The sequence below is a fragment of the Pelmatolapia mariae genome, linkage group LG9 (assembly GCF_036321145.2).
Source record: "Pelmatolapia mariae isolate MD_Pm_ZW linkage group LG9, Pm_UMD_F_2, whole genome shotgun sequence".
In the NCBI taxonomy this organism is placed as follows: domain Eukaryota; kingdom Metazoa; phylum Chordata; class Actinopteri; order Cichliformes; family Cichlidae; genus Pelmatolapia; species Pelmatolapia mariae.
This window is the reverse complement of record NC_086235.1, coordinates 20,315,596-20,332,825: the sequence shown is the minus strand read 5'-3', so window position 1 is coordinate 20,332,825 and position 17,230 is coordinate 20,315,596. Positions and strand designations below refer to the sequence as shown.

Below are 17,230 nucleotides of genomic sequence, written 5' to 3'. Positions count from 1 at the left end.
CTGGTAGTGTGTATCAGTGAATCGATGTCTCGTTCACTCTTGGCATACAGCTTGATGTCATCCATGTACAGGAAGTGGCTGACAACCGCTCCGTTTCGTAGTCGGTATCCGTAGCCAGTCTTGTTAATGATCTCACTGAGGGGGTTCAGGCCTATGCAGAACAGCAGTGGGAACAGAGCATCTCCTTGGTAGATCCCGCACTTGATGGTGACTTGTGCTATGGGCTTGGAGTTGGCCTCTAGTGTTGTACTCCACATCCCCATTGAGTTCCTGATGAAGGCTCTTAGGGTCCTGTTGATCTTGTACAATTCTAGGCATTCCAGTATCCAGCTGTGGGGCATTGAGTCATAGGCCTTCTTGTAATCAATCCAGGCAGTGCACAGGTTGGTCAGTCTGGTCTTGCAGTCTCGGCTGACTGTTCTGTCTACCAGTAGCTGGTGTTTTGCGCCTCTGGTATTCTTGCCAATCCCTTTCTGTGCCCCGCTCATGTATTGACCCATGTGCCTGTTCATCTTAGCCGATATGATGCCTGACAGGAGCTTCCATGTAGTACTGAGGCAGGTTATTGGTCGGTAGTTGGATGGGACCGGTCCCTTCTTGGGGTCCTTGGGGATCAGGACCGTCCGACCTTCGGTTAGCCATTCCGGGTGTCTCTCGTTAACTAGCAGCTGGTTCATTTGTGCTGCCAGGCGCTCGTGGAGTGCAGTCAGCTTCTTCAGCCAGTAGGCGTGAACCATGTCGGGCCCTGGTGCTGTCCAACTCTTCATACTGGAGACCCTTTCTTGGATGTCTGCGACTGTGATGGTTACTGGACCCTGTTCAGAGAGGTCGCTATGGTCTGCCCTCAGATCCACTAGCCACTGAGCTAGTGGATCGCCCCAAGTGCGATCCTTCTCCTATCGCACTTGGGGCTATGTACCCAATCTCGGGTGGGGGTGATGATATCTCCCCCCTGACCTGCATCCTTCTCCCATATGCTCTTCCAGTATTGCTCCATCTCCAGCCTTGGTGGTGCTGTTCTCTTATTGTTCCCTTGCCACTGAGAGTACACCTTTGCTGGTTCTGTGGAGAACAGCTGGTTTATTCTCCTGCCTTCTATCTCTCTGGTGTACCTTCTCAAGCGGCTGGCCAAGGCTGTGAGTCTTTGCTTGGCAGTTTAAAGGCCTCAGGTATGGACAGCTTGCTGTATTTCTTATGCACCTTCTTTGTCGCGCCTTTCTGCAACTTTGATCTTGCCCTCTAGCCTCCTTCTCCATGGAGGGTACTGCCCCTTGTGGCTGTTCAACTTGTAGCCAAGCATCTCACTGATCACTGCTGCCGTATTGTAGATCAGCTTGTTAGTGTCGGTAATCGTGGTTGTAGGTATCATCCGTAGTGCTGCATTAACATCATCTAGCAGATCTTCTGAGGGTACTTCACGTAATCTTGGTAACCGGCTACGGGGGATCCAGGTTTCAAGATTGGCCATGATCCTATCTTTCAGGTCAGTTCCTCTCGCACTCAACGATCCTTCTCCTATCGCACTTGGGGCTATGTACCCAATCTCGGGTGGGGGTGATGATATCTCCCCCCTGACCTGGCGTCCTGACTCCTCCTTGCATTTATGTTGTACCTCGTCAATCTCTAGCTGTGAGAGCAGTCCCTTCTTTCGAATGTTGGAACACTGAGCTACTAGTTGTTTCGCCGTCATTGTGGATGTTGGGTATCGAAGAATCCATAGGTCCCTCATCCTATTCATGTAACCCCTTCCGCCAGGGTTACTTGTGTAGTAGCATTCCAACAACGCCCTGTTTTCGTCTCTTGCCCACCGATGCCTTCTTGTTCCAGTAGCCCACTTGCCGTCAGGGTGCCCTGGTTCCTCAACACCTGACGCGGACCTTGTTGATCCGGGCGACGTCCGAGCCGGCATGCCTTCATATTTATCTGTCTCGCTCATGTCTGCGGTAGGCTCGCTTAGCATAGGGGGTCTAGCCTATATATATATATATATATATATATATATATATATATATATATATATATATATATATATATATATATATATATATATATATATATATATATATATATGTATACATATATATGTATATATATATATGTATATATATGTATGTATATGTATGTATATATATGTATGTATATGTATGTATATGTATGTATGTATATGTATGTATATTTATGTATATATATATATATTCATGCTTACACTTAAATCTGCTACCTAATTTTAATTTTACTGATTTCACTTTTTCACTTTTTTTTTTTTGCCTCATCTTGCTGATCTTTTTTTGACATAAATATACCTTAAGGACTTGCATTGTTGCATTGGAGGTGAAGCAATATGTTTTTAGGTCTTGTGTTATATTACGTTTCAAATAAGTATGTCCTTTGCGTCTCACATGCTTATTCATCATGCTTATCATTGGAAGTCCACTTTTGTAATTGAAATCTTCAGAAAATCCAGATACTGCAACAAGTACAGTACAACAACTATACATATAATACAGATCGAAGCAGAATTTAGATCTGAGAGAGGGTCAGAAAAGTAGATGATAAATAGATGATCTATAAAAAAAAGGCATGCTGGGGTATAGTGATGATCATTAAGAGAATAGAGGAAAATCCGACTGCTGAGAGAAAAGAATGTAAGTTATGTCTCTTTAAACGGCATAATGGACAAAGGATGTTGAATATGAAGCTTCCAGGCCAGAGAAGATGGGAAATGGGAAACTAAAACAAATGCTGATTATAATGGAAGTGCATGTTTGCGACGAAAGTCGGTAATAACTGTATTCATGGGTAATCTGGTTTGCAGTAAATACTACTAGCCACTAGGTGGAGACAAAGGAACCCTTTGGACAGTTACGTTTTGACTGAAAATCTCCCGAGGCAGCGTCTCTGTGTTGCTAAATATAAATAATTGATAAATATGTTTAAAAAGTATGTTTTAAACTCTTCTCTTTCTTTGTAGCTGAAAACCAAGGCGGAATATTTTTTGTACTGCAAAAGTAAAAATCAGAATAAGCCTAGTAAAGAGCAACATTACAGCCAGAACACCATATTTTCAGAGCTGATATGAAAAATTGGTAGAGCCAAATAATGATTCCTCACCCTCAGTAAATACGAAGCAATAATTCTGAATAAAATGCAGCTAAAATATTTAAAATCAAAGTGTTATTTATTCAAATAAGTCATATTTAAGGAAAATGTGCCTGGTACCAAGCAAATTTCATTTGAGCACATTCTCTTTCTAAAAGTAATATTTTACACTGTACTTATTTAAAAAACATTACATAGAAATTTCATACTTAATGAATAAAAAACCCCAGTATGTATGGGACTGCGGATGGGTAGTGACAGTAAATGTTGTAATATTTTCATATTGTACAAACATAGAAATGTCACTGTTGTCATATCACTGAAATAAACCCCATATGAAGAGGTTAATTATATTTTATATGAGTGAAATCTGCAAGCAGTATGTCGATATCCTAAGTTTTGTCCACAAGATGCCAGCAAAACACAGTTTTTAGAGCTGCTCGTGGAAAGCAAATTTTTTATGGTACTGTTTTGCTGCTCCCCTTATATAAGATGCAAATTATAATAATAAATATACCATAGTAATGCATCACATCAGTGCAAATGCAATCACCTGAAGGTATACGATGGCACAAAGGTGCAGATGATGCAGCCTTTTGCGCTTTCATTGTGCGATTTTTCGCGCTGCGTGCCTCAGAACCCTCTGAAAGTCCCCAAAGGGCCCCCAGAAAGTCCCGAAACCCACTTTGAGCCACCACAGTCATAATGAAAAGATCCATTCTACTGAAAGAGGTGACAATACTGTTGTCTGCTATAACACCCACCTCCTGAGATTCTCAACCAATGAAAGAACTGCTTGCAAATTTTTAACCAATCACTTGCGAGTGTGTCCTTGTTTTTGACCTATCAGTTTCGAGAACCGACTCCTCTCGTCACGGCCCCGTTTCTGACCAATCGGGGGCGAGGCCGCCTGTGCAGAGGGCTGGGCGCGAGAATCGGCGGGATGGACAAAAATCATAACGCCAAACAGAAGTACAGAAGAGAAAGATTATGATAGAAACAGCCCGGACGGTGAGTAATGAAAGTAGCCCACCTTCAGTTTCATAGCGAGTTTTTATGTTACGAGTCCGCATTTGAAGACATCCTTTATCTGAAGAGGACATAGCAACGCCTTTCTCTGGGAAGATGTGAATATGACTTGTACGGAGAAAGTATATGTTATAAACTGTGCGTTTAGTTAGCTCGCTGCTAGCCAGATCCCGAAGAAACCTGCAATGACTGTCAACGCTTTCTATGGATACACATCTATTAAAGAGGGATTTTAGGGAGCTGCCAAGCACAGGTTCATCTACGAAGAATTTCAGTCCTCCTACCAGCTGTCATGGACAACGTGAAATCACGCAGGTGGGTGCCAGCAGTGTTTCATTATTCAGTTCCCGTGACACAATGCACCTGTGTACAGTTAATACGACGTGCCTCATATAAACAGCTTATACTGCAAGTGCACCTGCACACTTGCACTGTATTAAGGTCTGCCTATGGGATTTATGAATAAGTAGTTAATGAATAGCACCTATAGTTAATAACATACCCCGATGAAAAGTATAGACAGTGTAAAATCCACGTTTCAGATATAGCTTAAACAACCTGAAACGTGCATTAATTTGAATGGGTGGCAATGCTTCTGAAAGTTTCGCATTCAAAATAATGTTCTGTGAATGTGAGGCGGGCAGCCAGTTTCACACAGCTGTTATGTAACAGCATCATCCTTGAAAACCCATTACTAGACAATGACAAATCAGCCAGATTAATGTATCTTTACTGCTCAGATTCACTTTTCCGCTCTGAATATTTAAAATAAAAACAACCACAGACTAAAAAACTCCACATCAGATAGCATGTGTCCTGTAATTATACATTACAGAATTTTGCATTAAGTCTCTTGGGTTTCTGGCAATGAAAGAAAAAGCTTCTAGACTGTATAAGTATAACATGTGAAAAATGTGGGTTAATTAGTTTGAAAATTATTCATGTCAATCAGTTTTGTTAATCAGACATTATAGTCATCGCTTAAGCTAAAAGTACTACACATTTTCTCAGTCCATCCCAATAAGTATGAATATTTGAACAGTATAGTACTGCCCCGTGCATCGTTTGGACTGGTACCTTTAGACTTTGGAAAATAGGAAACCTTAAAATTGTAACCTTGGTCTGTTAGCCTCTGTAAAGGGCATTTTTCATTATGTTCTAAGATATGGATAAACTTCAACAGCAGCATGATTGTTTGAACACTGGATGTAGATCAGTATACTATTTGGTGACGCTTGTTACATTTTATTTGAGAGAAAATCCTCTATCCAATTAGAACAACTCAGAGTTATTATTTCATATTCATTGCTTATGACTGGTGATGTATTCCTAATGGATTAAACACTGAATATAAATATGGTGCTTCTTTTACTTGCCACCTAGACATTATAGTTTTATATTCTTCAGTTTCAAAGTGAATAAATGAGTAAATGCCAGGAGGTTATGCAAGTATACCCCCTTTTTTAGAACTTTTTTGAACTGGACCGTTAGGGCTTTGCCAGTCCCCTAACCACACCCCAGTACACCTCTTCCACCTCATCAAGACACACACACACACACACACACACACACACACACACACACACACTCTTATACAGCTCTGGTAGTGAAAGAGCCTGTTGATGCAGACCCCTCCTTTCCTCCAGTCACCTTAGGCCCCTCCTTCCTTTTCAGCAAACTTCTCTTGCCTCTTGTGAGGTAATCAGGCCACACCAAAATTCAACTGGTATACTAAAGTTTCCACTCTAAGGAAGACCTTTCATCCACATTTTCATACAAGACCTCAAGAGAGCACTCCCCACCCCCCTGTGTGTGCATGTGTGGTTGTAGAGGTCTCCTACAGGGCAACAACCCTGGCTGTTCAGGAATTTAATTTCTCCTCCATTTATTAAAGTCTGCTCCAGTACTGCAAAGACTTTAGTGCCCAGCAGCAGGTTTTTGCATGCAAAAAAGTTAAAATGCAGTGTGCTGACATTTTGTATTATCAGTAGTTCTATTTTGTGTTCTTTATTGTGCATAATTGTAATTGACATGTTATTTCTGTCTTTACATCTTCAAGACCTGTGACCTACACTCACACTGAGATCCCCGCATCAACTAACTCATTGATTCATTTGTTTGGTTAGCTAAAATGTCCAGAGTCAGTGCTGTGCAACACATTTCCAATCTGATATCGTTTGGTGAAGAACATGTTGCTTTCAGTTTTGATATGATGTGTCAAAGGCTTGTTTATTGGCCACTGATGCTTTTAGTTTTGCTTTTATTTGTCTTTTATTAATGTATTTGTTTATTTATTTTGCTGTGACATTAAAAGAGTTGTGGTCAGCTTTTGGTACATGCTGCTGCTTTTTCTCAATCCTGCCCCTAAAAAGCTTGGCATAACTCACTGCTAAAGTCTAATTCTTTTAACAGGGATTATATTTCTTTCAGATGAAGTTAAAGCAAAGAGTAGGCAAATCTACTTGGTCACAAGACTGTTTAATTACACTGAGCCTTCATCCTGTAGTAATAGTTAAGCTTCTTACACCATTCCCAAGTAATTTCTTTTTACAGCTTTGGTGTCCATGTATTGATGTCTAATATATTAGCTTACAGGCACTGACCTCATACCTCAGTCTTGGGCTCCATTTGTGGTCTAAATGTGCTCTTCTTTTACTGCCTTGTATATTTTAGCAATGATGAGGATGAAGAGCTGCAGTCCACAGATCCAGAGAGTAAAGAGAAGAGCAAAGATAAAAAGACACTGTGCAAAGTAAAGTGGTCACGAGACGAGGTAAGTTTATCAGAGATCTGACATCTGAGCTGGGAATTTGTTGGAAACATTTAACTTAAGGCATTGCATGTTATGCTCTGCTTTTACCTCCTTGCAAACGTCTTTAAGGGTAACTGTATAACAGTGTTTATGTGAAAATGCTGTACAAGACGCCTTACATGCGCTCTGTATCATTTGCTTCTATTCCATCTCTTTTTTTCTTCAGGATGAAAAGCTGAAAAAGCTTGTTGAGCAGCACGGAACAGACTCCTGGAAATTAATAGCTGCCCTTTTTCCAGTAAGCGCATTTGGATTGTGTAATTTCATTGAACAAAAATGTTACTACTTTACACCATATTGGTTTATCTCTTTCAGTTACTACTGTAATGAGGTGTTGCTCTTTGTGTATCTCTATCACAGGGGAGGACAGATGGCCAGTGTCAGCACCGCTGGCAGAAGGTGCTCAATCCAGAGCTAGTGAAAGGACCATGGACAAAGGAGGAGGATCAAAAGGTAAGACGAGCTCTGAGTTCCTATTTTGTGCAGAAACATTGGTGACAAAATGGGTAAATGATATGGCAGAGAGGGGAGAGAGCAGTTTAGACAGGTTGAAAACACAATACAAAGACAAGTGCCACAATATGTAATGTACCCTTTAGCTTCAGAATAACAAGGCTGTGCACATGTGCATGCTTACTTCCCGCCAAGAAGTTTTTTTTTCTTTTTTTTCTAAAGTAAATGCTCCACTACGTCATTCGTAATAAAACAGTCTCTCCAAGTAAGAGGTTTAGCAGCCAGCCGCTTTTTTTATTAGTTTTTTTCCTACAAAGCAAAGCTTGAAGACCTTTTCCTGCTGTTAGACCAGCGATGCATTCCTTAAATGGATCACTGTTGTTCAAGAATGTCATGAATGGTGTCTCATTCCTCCGAAATGTTGGAATCGTAACAAAAACACAGATCTTACAATTATAGCTTAGCCTGCCAAAAGTGACATCACAACATTTCTCAGCCTCGATGGAAAGAGCCAAACAAGCTCTGCTGTTGCTATAGTGAAGGTTTCTAAACAGCACTGCTTCTCTTAGAAATCTGCTCTTTGAACAAGTTTATAGTCTGGCAGAATTAATTAGGGCCCTACCCCATTCATTCATAAATTCATGAATTTATTTACTTGTGCTTCTACTGAATATCCTCCATGTGGTGGTGTTTATGCAGGTTATTGACCTCGTACATAAATATGGTCCCAAGCGCTGGTCAGTGATTGCGAAGCACCTCCAGGGAAGAATCGGAAAGCAGTGCCGTGAACGCTGGCACAACCACCTCAACCCAGAAGTTAAGAAGTCTTCATGGACTCAGGAAGAGGATCGAATCATCTATGAAGCCCACAAACGCCTTGGCAACCGCTGGGCTGAGATCTCTAAGCTTCTTCCTGGACGGTAGTGTAGTTCGTCACACACTGTCTGTTTCTGCTTCCTGTCTAAGTAATGTAAGTGAGTCAAACTAGCAATGCTATCCCCTAACAGAACGGACAACTCCATCAAGAACCACTGGAATTCCACCATGAAGAGAAAAGTGGAGCATGAGGGGTACCTGCAAGATGGCTGCAAGACTTCCTCTGCTAATGGGAAGAGACGCCACAACAGGCAGTGTCCTGCAACTCCAACAGAGCCCCAGCACTGTGACCGCAGCCCTGTGGCTATGACAGCATCAAACCAGGTCCATCCTCAGTCTTTGTTTCATTTGTCCTCTTACTTAAAACATCCTTCTCCTCAAATACAACATCTATAATCAGGGCCCATTTAATTGTAAAAATCTCATAGTACCGTATCACCCCAATCGATCTCTTCATTCTCAGACTGTGGGCTTGTGATATTTAAAAGTAGAATGAGAGACAGAGCCTTCAGCTTTCAGGCCCCTTTCCTGTGGAACCAGCTCCCAGTTTGGATTCGGCAGACAGACATCTCTACTTTTAAAATCAGTCTTAAAACTTTCCTTTTTGATAAAGCATATTGTTAGGTCTGGATCAGGTGACCCTGAATCCTCCCTTAGTTATGCTGAAAAAGACTTAGGCTGCTGCAGGTTGTTTCTTCCTGTTAAAAAGGAGTTTTTCCTTCCCACTGTTGCCAAGTGCTTGCTCATAAAGAGACGTGTGAATGTTTGTGTTTTCTCTGTATTATTATGATCTTTACCTTACAATATAAAGCACAATGAGGTGACTGCTGTTGTGATTTGGCGCTATATAGATACAATTGATTTGAGCTAAGTGTAATGCTCTGTTTGCAGATGGGTGGTTTTCCATTTGAGCCTCATGGTGGGCACATGATGGACAGTCTTTCTGAAAATTCAAGCTTCATATCAGTGAGTCTTTGTTTATGAGGTTTCTTTGCATGCTAGTGGGGAAAACGTCTGACATTCTTTATTTTCTGGTCTTTCTGTAGTTGTACTTGTGATTGCTAACTCTGGAGCTCAAATCAAAAACTTGAATGTCCTGTTTTTTCTCCTAACACAAAATACAGCTGAAAGGGTGTGCGATGTCAGTGCTGTTGTTGCAGTGTTTTTATGTTTATGTCTTGTTTTCCTGATTTTCTTAACTCTCGTAACTCTTTCCTCTTTTCCTTTCGCCTCCTCTTCCTCCGTGATGTTTGTTTATTCCAGCCATCCTGCCTGGATGATCCTGACAGAGAGCAAAGAATTAAGGAGCTTGAACTGCTGCTTATGTCAGCAGAGAGTGAAGTCCACCAACAAGTGCAGTGCAGAGGTTCATGTGTAAGAACACACACTGAATGTGTGTTAGCATTCTTAGTCAGCATAGCCTGCGTGTGTTAATAGCTTACAGTACATACACTGTAAAAAGGCTCATATTTATATTAAATATGTCTTCACATCAAAGTGAAATAAACAGCAAGTTACATAATCTGAAAAAACAATATATTGATATCGAAAAGCTTATTTAAGTCCAATGTCCTGGCATTTGATTCTAACTGGCCTTCATTAATGAACTTTTTGCAGTGTATATATTCTAAAACAAGAATGGGGGGCATGTTTGTAGCCTGTTTGCTGTAGTGTTGCAATAGTAACTACTTTCCCCTTCTTGCCACTTACTCAGACTGGCCTGAAGCTGTGCTTGGTAGTCCCCCTAGCACCCACCCCTCACCTCGCCCATTATTTTAGTTTTAAACTTGATCCCGCCCCCTCATCCCCTCCAGCCCTCACTCCCTGCCATCCTACCATACCCACACTTAGCCCGCAGTTTGGTTCTGACTAAAGCATTCTCAGTCTCTATTCTGTCTGCACTGACATTGTTTTCATACTTCATTCACATTCATTCTTTCCAGTGAGCGACTTTATACTGTACAATTTTTTCCCACCATTTCCTACACATAGTTTCCAAACTCATGCAAATTACCAAGAATTTTACACCACATCTGCCAAACCCATCAAATCAGACACCATCCTGCCGCATGAGCCAAAGATCTAACAGCAGTGTCTTTAACCCCCACCCGTCCCCTGCTGCCCTCTATCTCAGAGTTTGGAGCAGTACCCAGCATGGCCAGACAGTGTGTCAGATGACACGTTAACCACAAGTAGCAGTAGCCTGGAAGAACAAGCAGAGAGAAGACCCTGGAAGGGCCCTGAGATCCCGCAGGGAGCTCCAGCACCGCTTCCTGTCTCGCCCAGCAAGTTCCTGGCTGTAGAGGCCAGCACAGTGCTGTCCACCCTGCAGACCATACCAGAATTTGCAGAGACCATGGAGCTTATTGATTCAGTGAGTAACAGATGGAGATGAACACAGAACAAACATAACTCTGTGTAAATTTGTTGGCCAAATATTGTGAATGTATTAAAGATCTACTGTAGATGTGTTTTGCTCTGCAGGATCCTGTCGGATGGAACGAAGTGGCCAGTTTTGATTTGTCAGAGATGGCGACGCCGTCCAGGCACAACCAGGCAGCCTATAGCACTATCTTGCAAGAGAGCACCATGTACAATTCAGTGAATTACCCAGTCAACGCTGCCACTACCGACTTAGGCCAAGACAGGAACTGTGCTCCATTTGGTGTGGGAGGTCTTACATCCCTGACTCCCATTAACTCATCCAAACCCACCCAGGCTTCCACTGGGAGGAAGAGGAGAAGAGAGAGGGGGGAACCATCTCCTTTGTGTGACAAGACTTGCTCTTCCTTCTTGGAAAATATTTCAAATTCTCCCAAGAAAACACCTATAAAGACACAGCCATTTACCCCGTCACGAGTAATTATCTTAATAATTTACTTCAGAGAACATCTTCCCATTACAGCTGATGCAGTGATTTGACTAATATGCCATGTCTTCATTCTCCTCAGTTCTGCAACATATCAGTGCCAGAGCATCTCAATCTGGAAAACCCCGCCCTCACCTCAACTCCTGTGTGCGGTCAGAGGTGTCTGCTCAACACACCCCTTCAAAAAGATACCACACCTAAACACCAGAAAGAGAATGATGGGTAAATGAATCGGCTGTAAGCAGTATATCAGAAGATCTTTTTGCTTGCAGAAAACTAGTGTAATCACAATTACAAATCTGTAGTTCCAGGACTCCTAAATTCTGCAAAACAGTCATGACTCCAACTCCGAGGACACCCACTCCTTTCAAAAATGCTTTGGCTGCCCAGGAGAAAATGCACGGGCCACTAAAGAGAGAGGTAAATTAGCCAAATTCTGGTGCAAGCAGGTGAACATATTGCTGCCTTTTTTGTGGTTATACTCATCCATTTTTGTTTTGCAGCCACAGCCTTTGGCCTTTCTCGAAGAAGACATTCGAGAAGTTCTAAAGCAAGAGACAGGAACAGACATCTTCAACAGAGCAGACTTACAGCCAGATTACAGAGTGTGGAAACATAACGTAAGTCACGAAATACAACCTTTATGACCTCAACACCTCATCAAAAAACTAAGAAATAATTTTATTTCATTTCGATGCTTCAAAATTAGATGGATGGCCCAGCTAGAAAAGTGCGCAAGTCTCTTGTCCTGGACCCTTGGGGCAAAGAAAGCATTAATACTCAACTTTTCCAAGACCAGCTCGGCGATGCACAGGTAAGCCTCTCTGACCATACTTCAAATCAGCTTCAGGTCCTGGAGCCCTTTCCAAGTAAAAGTATTTTTATAAATACCATGTAATTACTGTTACTTCTAATCTACTGCTTTCTTAAAACCCACACCATTCAAAGAATGCCATATTGCAGGTGTCAGATGAAGGTCTACTGACAAGCTCTTCATTGGTTTCTCCGATCTCCGAGAGAGACGAGTGTGGCCATTCTGTGACTTCTGGGAAAGATGAGCTCTCATTAGGAGTCGCCGTTCATACTCAACACTTTACTAGCCCTCGGACAAAGAAGCTTCCGACTTCTAACAAAGCAACGAAACACAACACTGCACAGGTATGACGAAACAAAACAACTGTCATTAATGTCAATGTGTAGTTAATGCTGTGAAAAGGGTAGAAAAAGACAATCACAGTAACCACTGATCACCTTCTCTGCAGGTGAGTGAGTGGGAAGCAGTGGTTTATGGAAAGACACAGGACCAACTGATCATGACAGAACAGGCTCGTCAGTACCTGAATCCCTACCCACCATCCACCTCTGTCTCAAGGGCGCTTGTGCTTTAAAGCCGTCCCCTCGACTACACAGGCAGCACTACATCTGTCCGACAACTAAAACCTCCACTGAATCATGTAAGAGACAATCCAGTGAAGACAAATTGTTTTATTTTTCTTCTGAAGCAGAAGTGCACTGCCAGTGACGTCCACACAGAGGTTTTGTTCTCAACACATTTTGAGGTAACTGCCCAAAGTGTTCTCTGTTTGGCCTGCATTTGATTTTGCCAGCTGTCATGAGCAGTTTTGTACACATACAAAAAGGCTTTTTCTTTTAATCAACCTGCACATAGAGTAGGCTGCAGAAATAGTGTGTATCACCAGCAGCGGCTGCTTCTGAGTTGTATATTATTAATATATTGTTTAAAGACATGAAAGACATTATAAGATGTAGCGCTACTCATTGTTTATCTCCTCCTGCCTGTTTTTACTAAACTGCCCCACTGCTGTTAACAGATAAAAAAACCACGTATGTGCAGCATTTGTAGCTTTTTACTGACACCCGTGTACAATGAAATCACGCCATGGGTTGTAAACTGACGCAGTACAGACTTCATTCACTGGCCACTTTATTGGGTATATCTGCTCGACCACTCATTAACGCAAGGCATATCATATGGTCAAGATGATCATATGATGTGAAGTTTACACTGAGCATCAGAGTGAGGAAGAAAGGTGATTTAAGTGACTGAACACAGCATGGTTGTTGGTGCTCAGAAATTGCTGATCTGCTGGGATTTTCCATCACTACCTTCTCTAGGTTTTACAGATACAAAATTCAAAATGGGTAAAAATGGCCAGACTGAAGGCAAAAGTAACTCAAATAACCAAGATATGCAGAAGAGCACCTCTGATGTAGCTGAGGGGCTACAGCAGCAGAAGACCATACCAGATGCCACTCCTGTCAGCTAATAACAGGAAACTGAGGCTTTAATTCACACAGGCTCCCTGAAACTGTACAAAAAAAGATTGGAAAAATCTTGCCTGGTCTGACGAGTCTCAATATTCAGATGGTAGGGTCAGAATTTGGAGTAAACAACATGAAATCATGCATCCATCCTGCCTTCCTGTACTCAAATGGGATCCACAGACAACAGACCCCGTCAGATCCAGTCACCTTTGGGATGTAGCTGAAAATCTGCAGCAACTATGTGATGCTATCATGTCAATAAGGATCAAAATCTCTCAGGAAAGTTTCCAGCACCTCGTTGAATCTGCGCCATGAAGAATTAAGACAGTTCTGAAGCCAAAAGAGGGTCTAATCCCATATTAGGAAGGTGTACCTAACAAAGTGGCTGGTGAGTGTGTAATGTTACTATTGATTTTTAAATGAGAAAAAAATGCACTTACATGTTTTTTGTGACAGCAGTGTTATGTTAAGGAGGAATACCAATCCGACTCCATGTGAAGTTTTTAGGATGGAAATAGGAAGCTGTCAGTATTGCACTATTGAGTTGACTTTGCTGCTGAGAAAGGAGCAGTATTTTCGAGGGCAAACTGGATAGCACTTGTGATGGTATTTTTTTTATTATTATTTTATTCCTTTTATAACACAGCGTTTCCTTTCCAAGGCCATAGAGTCGGTGGAGACATCGGTTGAATGTATTTCATTGCAATGTACATGTGAAAGAACCTCAAAAATGGAAGGGTACCTTAATGTTTATTTTTGTTTGTTTTATTTATTATCTGACAGCTCTAAGGCTTAGATATTAATATAAATCGGACACCATGAGTTTCGAAGAAGTTTAACCTTGCTGCCAAAACAGCCTAAAAACTCTCACTTGCTCTAAAGCAGTTCTCTATTAGGGAATGAATGGCCGCCATTGTTTTGGTCAGACGTTCGTATCATTAGTGCTCAGCAACAAGCATTTTGTTGGAGAAGGATTTAGGTTTTATGTGAGGGCTGTAGGTTATATTTATTTAATGTCTACTAATTTATTTATTTCTAAAAGAAAACATTTAAGAGAAATTATTGAGAAATTATATTGTCTTTTTTTCTTTCAAAATTAGGATTGGGCAACCATTCAGTTTTCATTTCTCCAAGTTAGAAGAACAAGCACTGCAACTGATTTAATGTTAATTTCTTCTCCTGATTAGGCGAGAGCTAGCAAATAAACTTTGTGTAGTTGTATGTGTGATTTTGTAAAAAATAGATAGGATGTATGTAGGTAGCGGGACTCCATTTCTGACCTCTAATCATAGACTAATTGCACTTTTTTTCCTCTTTGTTTAAATGTAAATGTTCATTCTCATAATGTAGCTCCTGTTCTTACCTTTTTTCGTGTGTGTATGTGTTAGATGGGTGTTTCCTCATATTTGAAGTGAATGCTGATGTTAAGATCATGCTGCTTTATTTACACATGTTCTTTTCTCCTGTTTTGCTGCAAAAGGTGTATTTAAAATGCACTACGTAAAAACCTTGTATTTTTAGACAGATGGCTTTGAGCTAAAACACAAAATACATATTGGTCAATACATATGTTATTACAATTCTGTCTCCTAAAATGCTGGGCTGCTGTGCAGAATGCGATATGTTGCTAAAACCCTATATTTAATTGAAAATAGTGCAAAGATGTCATTGGATGTTATGTTTTGATACTGATGCCAGTAATATGTTTCAAATAAGGTGAAAACAAGGGCTTGTTTACCACTGATTACTGCTTTTTTTTTAACACTATGAGGAAGGCAGTTGCACTAGTCTGAAAGCAAAATGTTTTCCCATTTTTAGATTTCAGTGGTCACCAGCTCCTAGTCTTCATTGTCATATTTTTAATTTCTTTATGACATGTCCGAACACTGGGCAGGACAGTTTAGCACCTGCTTTCTTCACCCCTTTCTTTGGAGCAATATCACCGAGCATTAAAGCGCAAATTAGCCGTGCAGTGTGCACTAATGCAACCTCATATCATCTGGCTTTTTGAGCTGGACACTCATAACAAGTTGATTGATCCGTCTCCCTTTTTTAGCCCGGGCAACACATTGTCCATGATGTCAGAGATGAATTACAGATTGTGATTGGTCAGACCACAGGACAGTTTTTCCCTTCACCCCAGTCCGTTTTAAATGAGCTTGGCCCAGGCAGCTGTATTTCTGGATATTGTTAGATTAATTTTTTTTCTATTCTTACTTTGAATGGCATTTTTTATTACATACACTGTGGGCAACTGCAAGAAGCCGTTCACTGAAAATGGTTGTCAGATGTTTCATTTTAGTTTCAGTGTCAGCTTCACTGATGTCCTCTGGAGACATCACATTTATTACTGAACTATTAGCCCACACAGTCTCACTAAGTGAAGGAGTCCTCCCTAATTTGCCTTGGTCACTATAGTCACTACAATGAACCTAATTAGGTTCTTTCTAATGTAGTATTAGTATTTAAACTGGTTTGAAACGCCTTGTTGACATCAAGTTCAAAATAAGCGCAAATCTTTCTATTTAAATTTTTTTGTCATGTCACCTTTGTGACATTTTAAACTAAATATAGGGCTTAAAATGTTTGCAAATTATTGCATTCTGTTTTTATTAAAATCTGTACAAGATCCAGATGTGATCTCTGCTGCAGCCATTGTCTCCTTGTATCCTGCTGAACTACCCTTGAGTGAGATGTCACATGTTTCTCTGCTCACTCATTTCACCTTCTGGACAAGAACAAATGCACTCTCGAACCATCCTTTAACAAACGCTCCATAATCTGGTGAAGTAACACTATAGCTACATGTATTTTTTTTCTTGTATCATCTGCTTTAGTGGATCCAGTAATGGCTATAATCTGGATTATCCTGCATTAAGTATTTGAGTGAGAATAAGAAGGGAATCTTGTCAGGGAAATCAGGTGGAAAGATCAGAAGAATATGGTACACAACGCTACAAAACAGACTAAACAACTTGTAAGATGTTTACTGTATATTTGGATCTGGTGGCTGAAATCTGTCTAATCTGTATATATTTGTGTCGTATGTTCTGTGTGTTGGTTTGTACATTCCATTTGTTAAAACCAAGATAACCTATTTGTGTGTTAACGACACATTGAAACATCATAGGTTGCAAGGGAATTAAGTACATATAAGTACAGGATAGTAGCAGCTGTCATATACTATTGTAGTTATGCATGAGCAGTACACAAGATGCTGGACTTTGCTTTCATTTACAGGAGAATCACACATGTAACACTTGAGTTATACTATATAGCATTTTCAGTTGAAACCATAATCGAGGTACCATAGAAATCCTGCCAGCTGTCTTTGTAACCATGTACTTAATTTGGCTAAATAAATGCATTTGTTGGATAATTTTAAAGGTATTCTGACTTTCTTGTGTTTGCATTTTCACTTGCCATCAACTGCCAAAATGCCTTTGTGCAAATTAGTATACGTTACATGCTGTTTTCTGCATAATAAAGATTTCTGATGATCGCTTAGTTTTTCTGACACGCTCACAGCGGGCATGGCGACACTCTGACGTCTTGCCAAAAACTAACGCCACTGAAAGCTTTTTCTTTGTCTTTTTAAGTGGTGAAAGTGGAAATTGAAATATTCCACCTTTAATCATGCACTCTAATTTTTCCTCACATGCAGCGTGGACATCTAAGCAGGTGAAGGCTGGGTGTGACAACTCATGGAGTGGTTTGAAGATGACCTCTCTGTCATGTGTGTATGTATACGTTGGGATGCTGTCAACTTGGCCTGGGGTCCAGGGACACGAGCCCCCTCCACCAGA

At 40.9% G+C, this 17,230-nt stretch overlaps 1 protein-coding gene across 2 annotated transcripts; it reads left to right on the top strand.

Moving 5' to 3' along the window:
• Positions 1 to 4,399: 4,399 nt before the first annotated feature.
• Positions 4,400 to 12,767, top strand: mybl1 (v-myb avian myeloblastosis viral oncogene homolog-like 1). Of its 2 annotated transcripts, none has more exons than XM_063483967.1 (16): positions 4,400 to 4,443; positions 6,802 to 6,901; positions 7,107 to 7,178; positions 7,301 to 7,393; positions 8,093 to 8,313; positions 8,401 to 8,593; positions 9,161 to 9,235; positions 9,533 to 9,643; positions 10,404 to 10,643; positions 10,754 to 11,128; positions 11,221 to 11,360; positions 11,444 to 11,558; positions 11,642 to 11,758; positions 11,848 to 11,952; positions 12,102 to 12,296; positions 12,401 to 12,767. In XM_063483967.1, the coding sequence occupies exons 1-16, from the start codon at positions 4,421 to 4,423 to the stop codon at positions 12,524 to 12,526; spliced, it is 2,301 nt and encodes a 766-aa protein (XP_063340037.1). In that variant the 5' UTR covers positions 4,400 to 4,420; the 3' UTR covers positions 12,527 to 12,767. The 2 variants fall into 2 exon arrangements, with proteins under 2 accessions (XP_063340037.1, XP_063340036.1); XM_063483966.1 differs by having other exon boundaries at positions 10,736 to 11,128.
• The last annotated feature ends 4,463 nt before the right edge of the window (positions 12,768 to 17,230 follow it).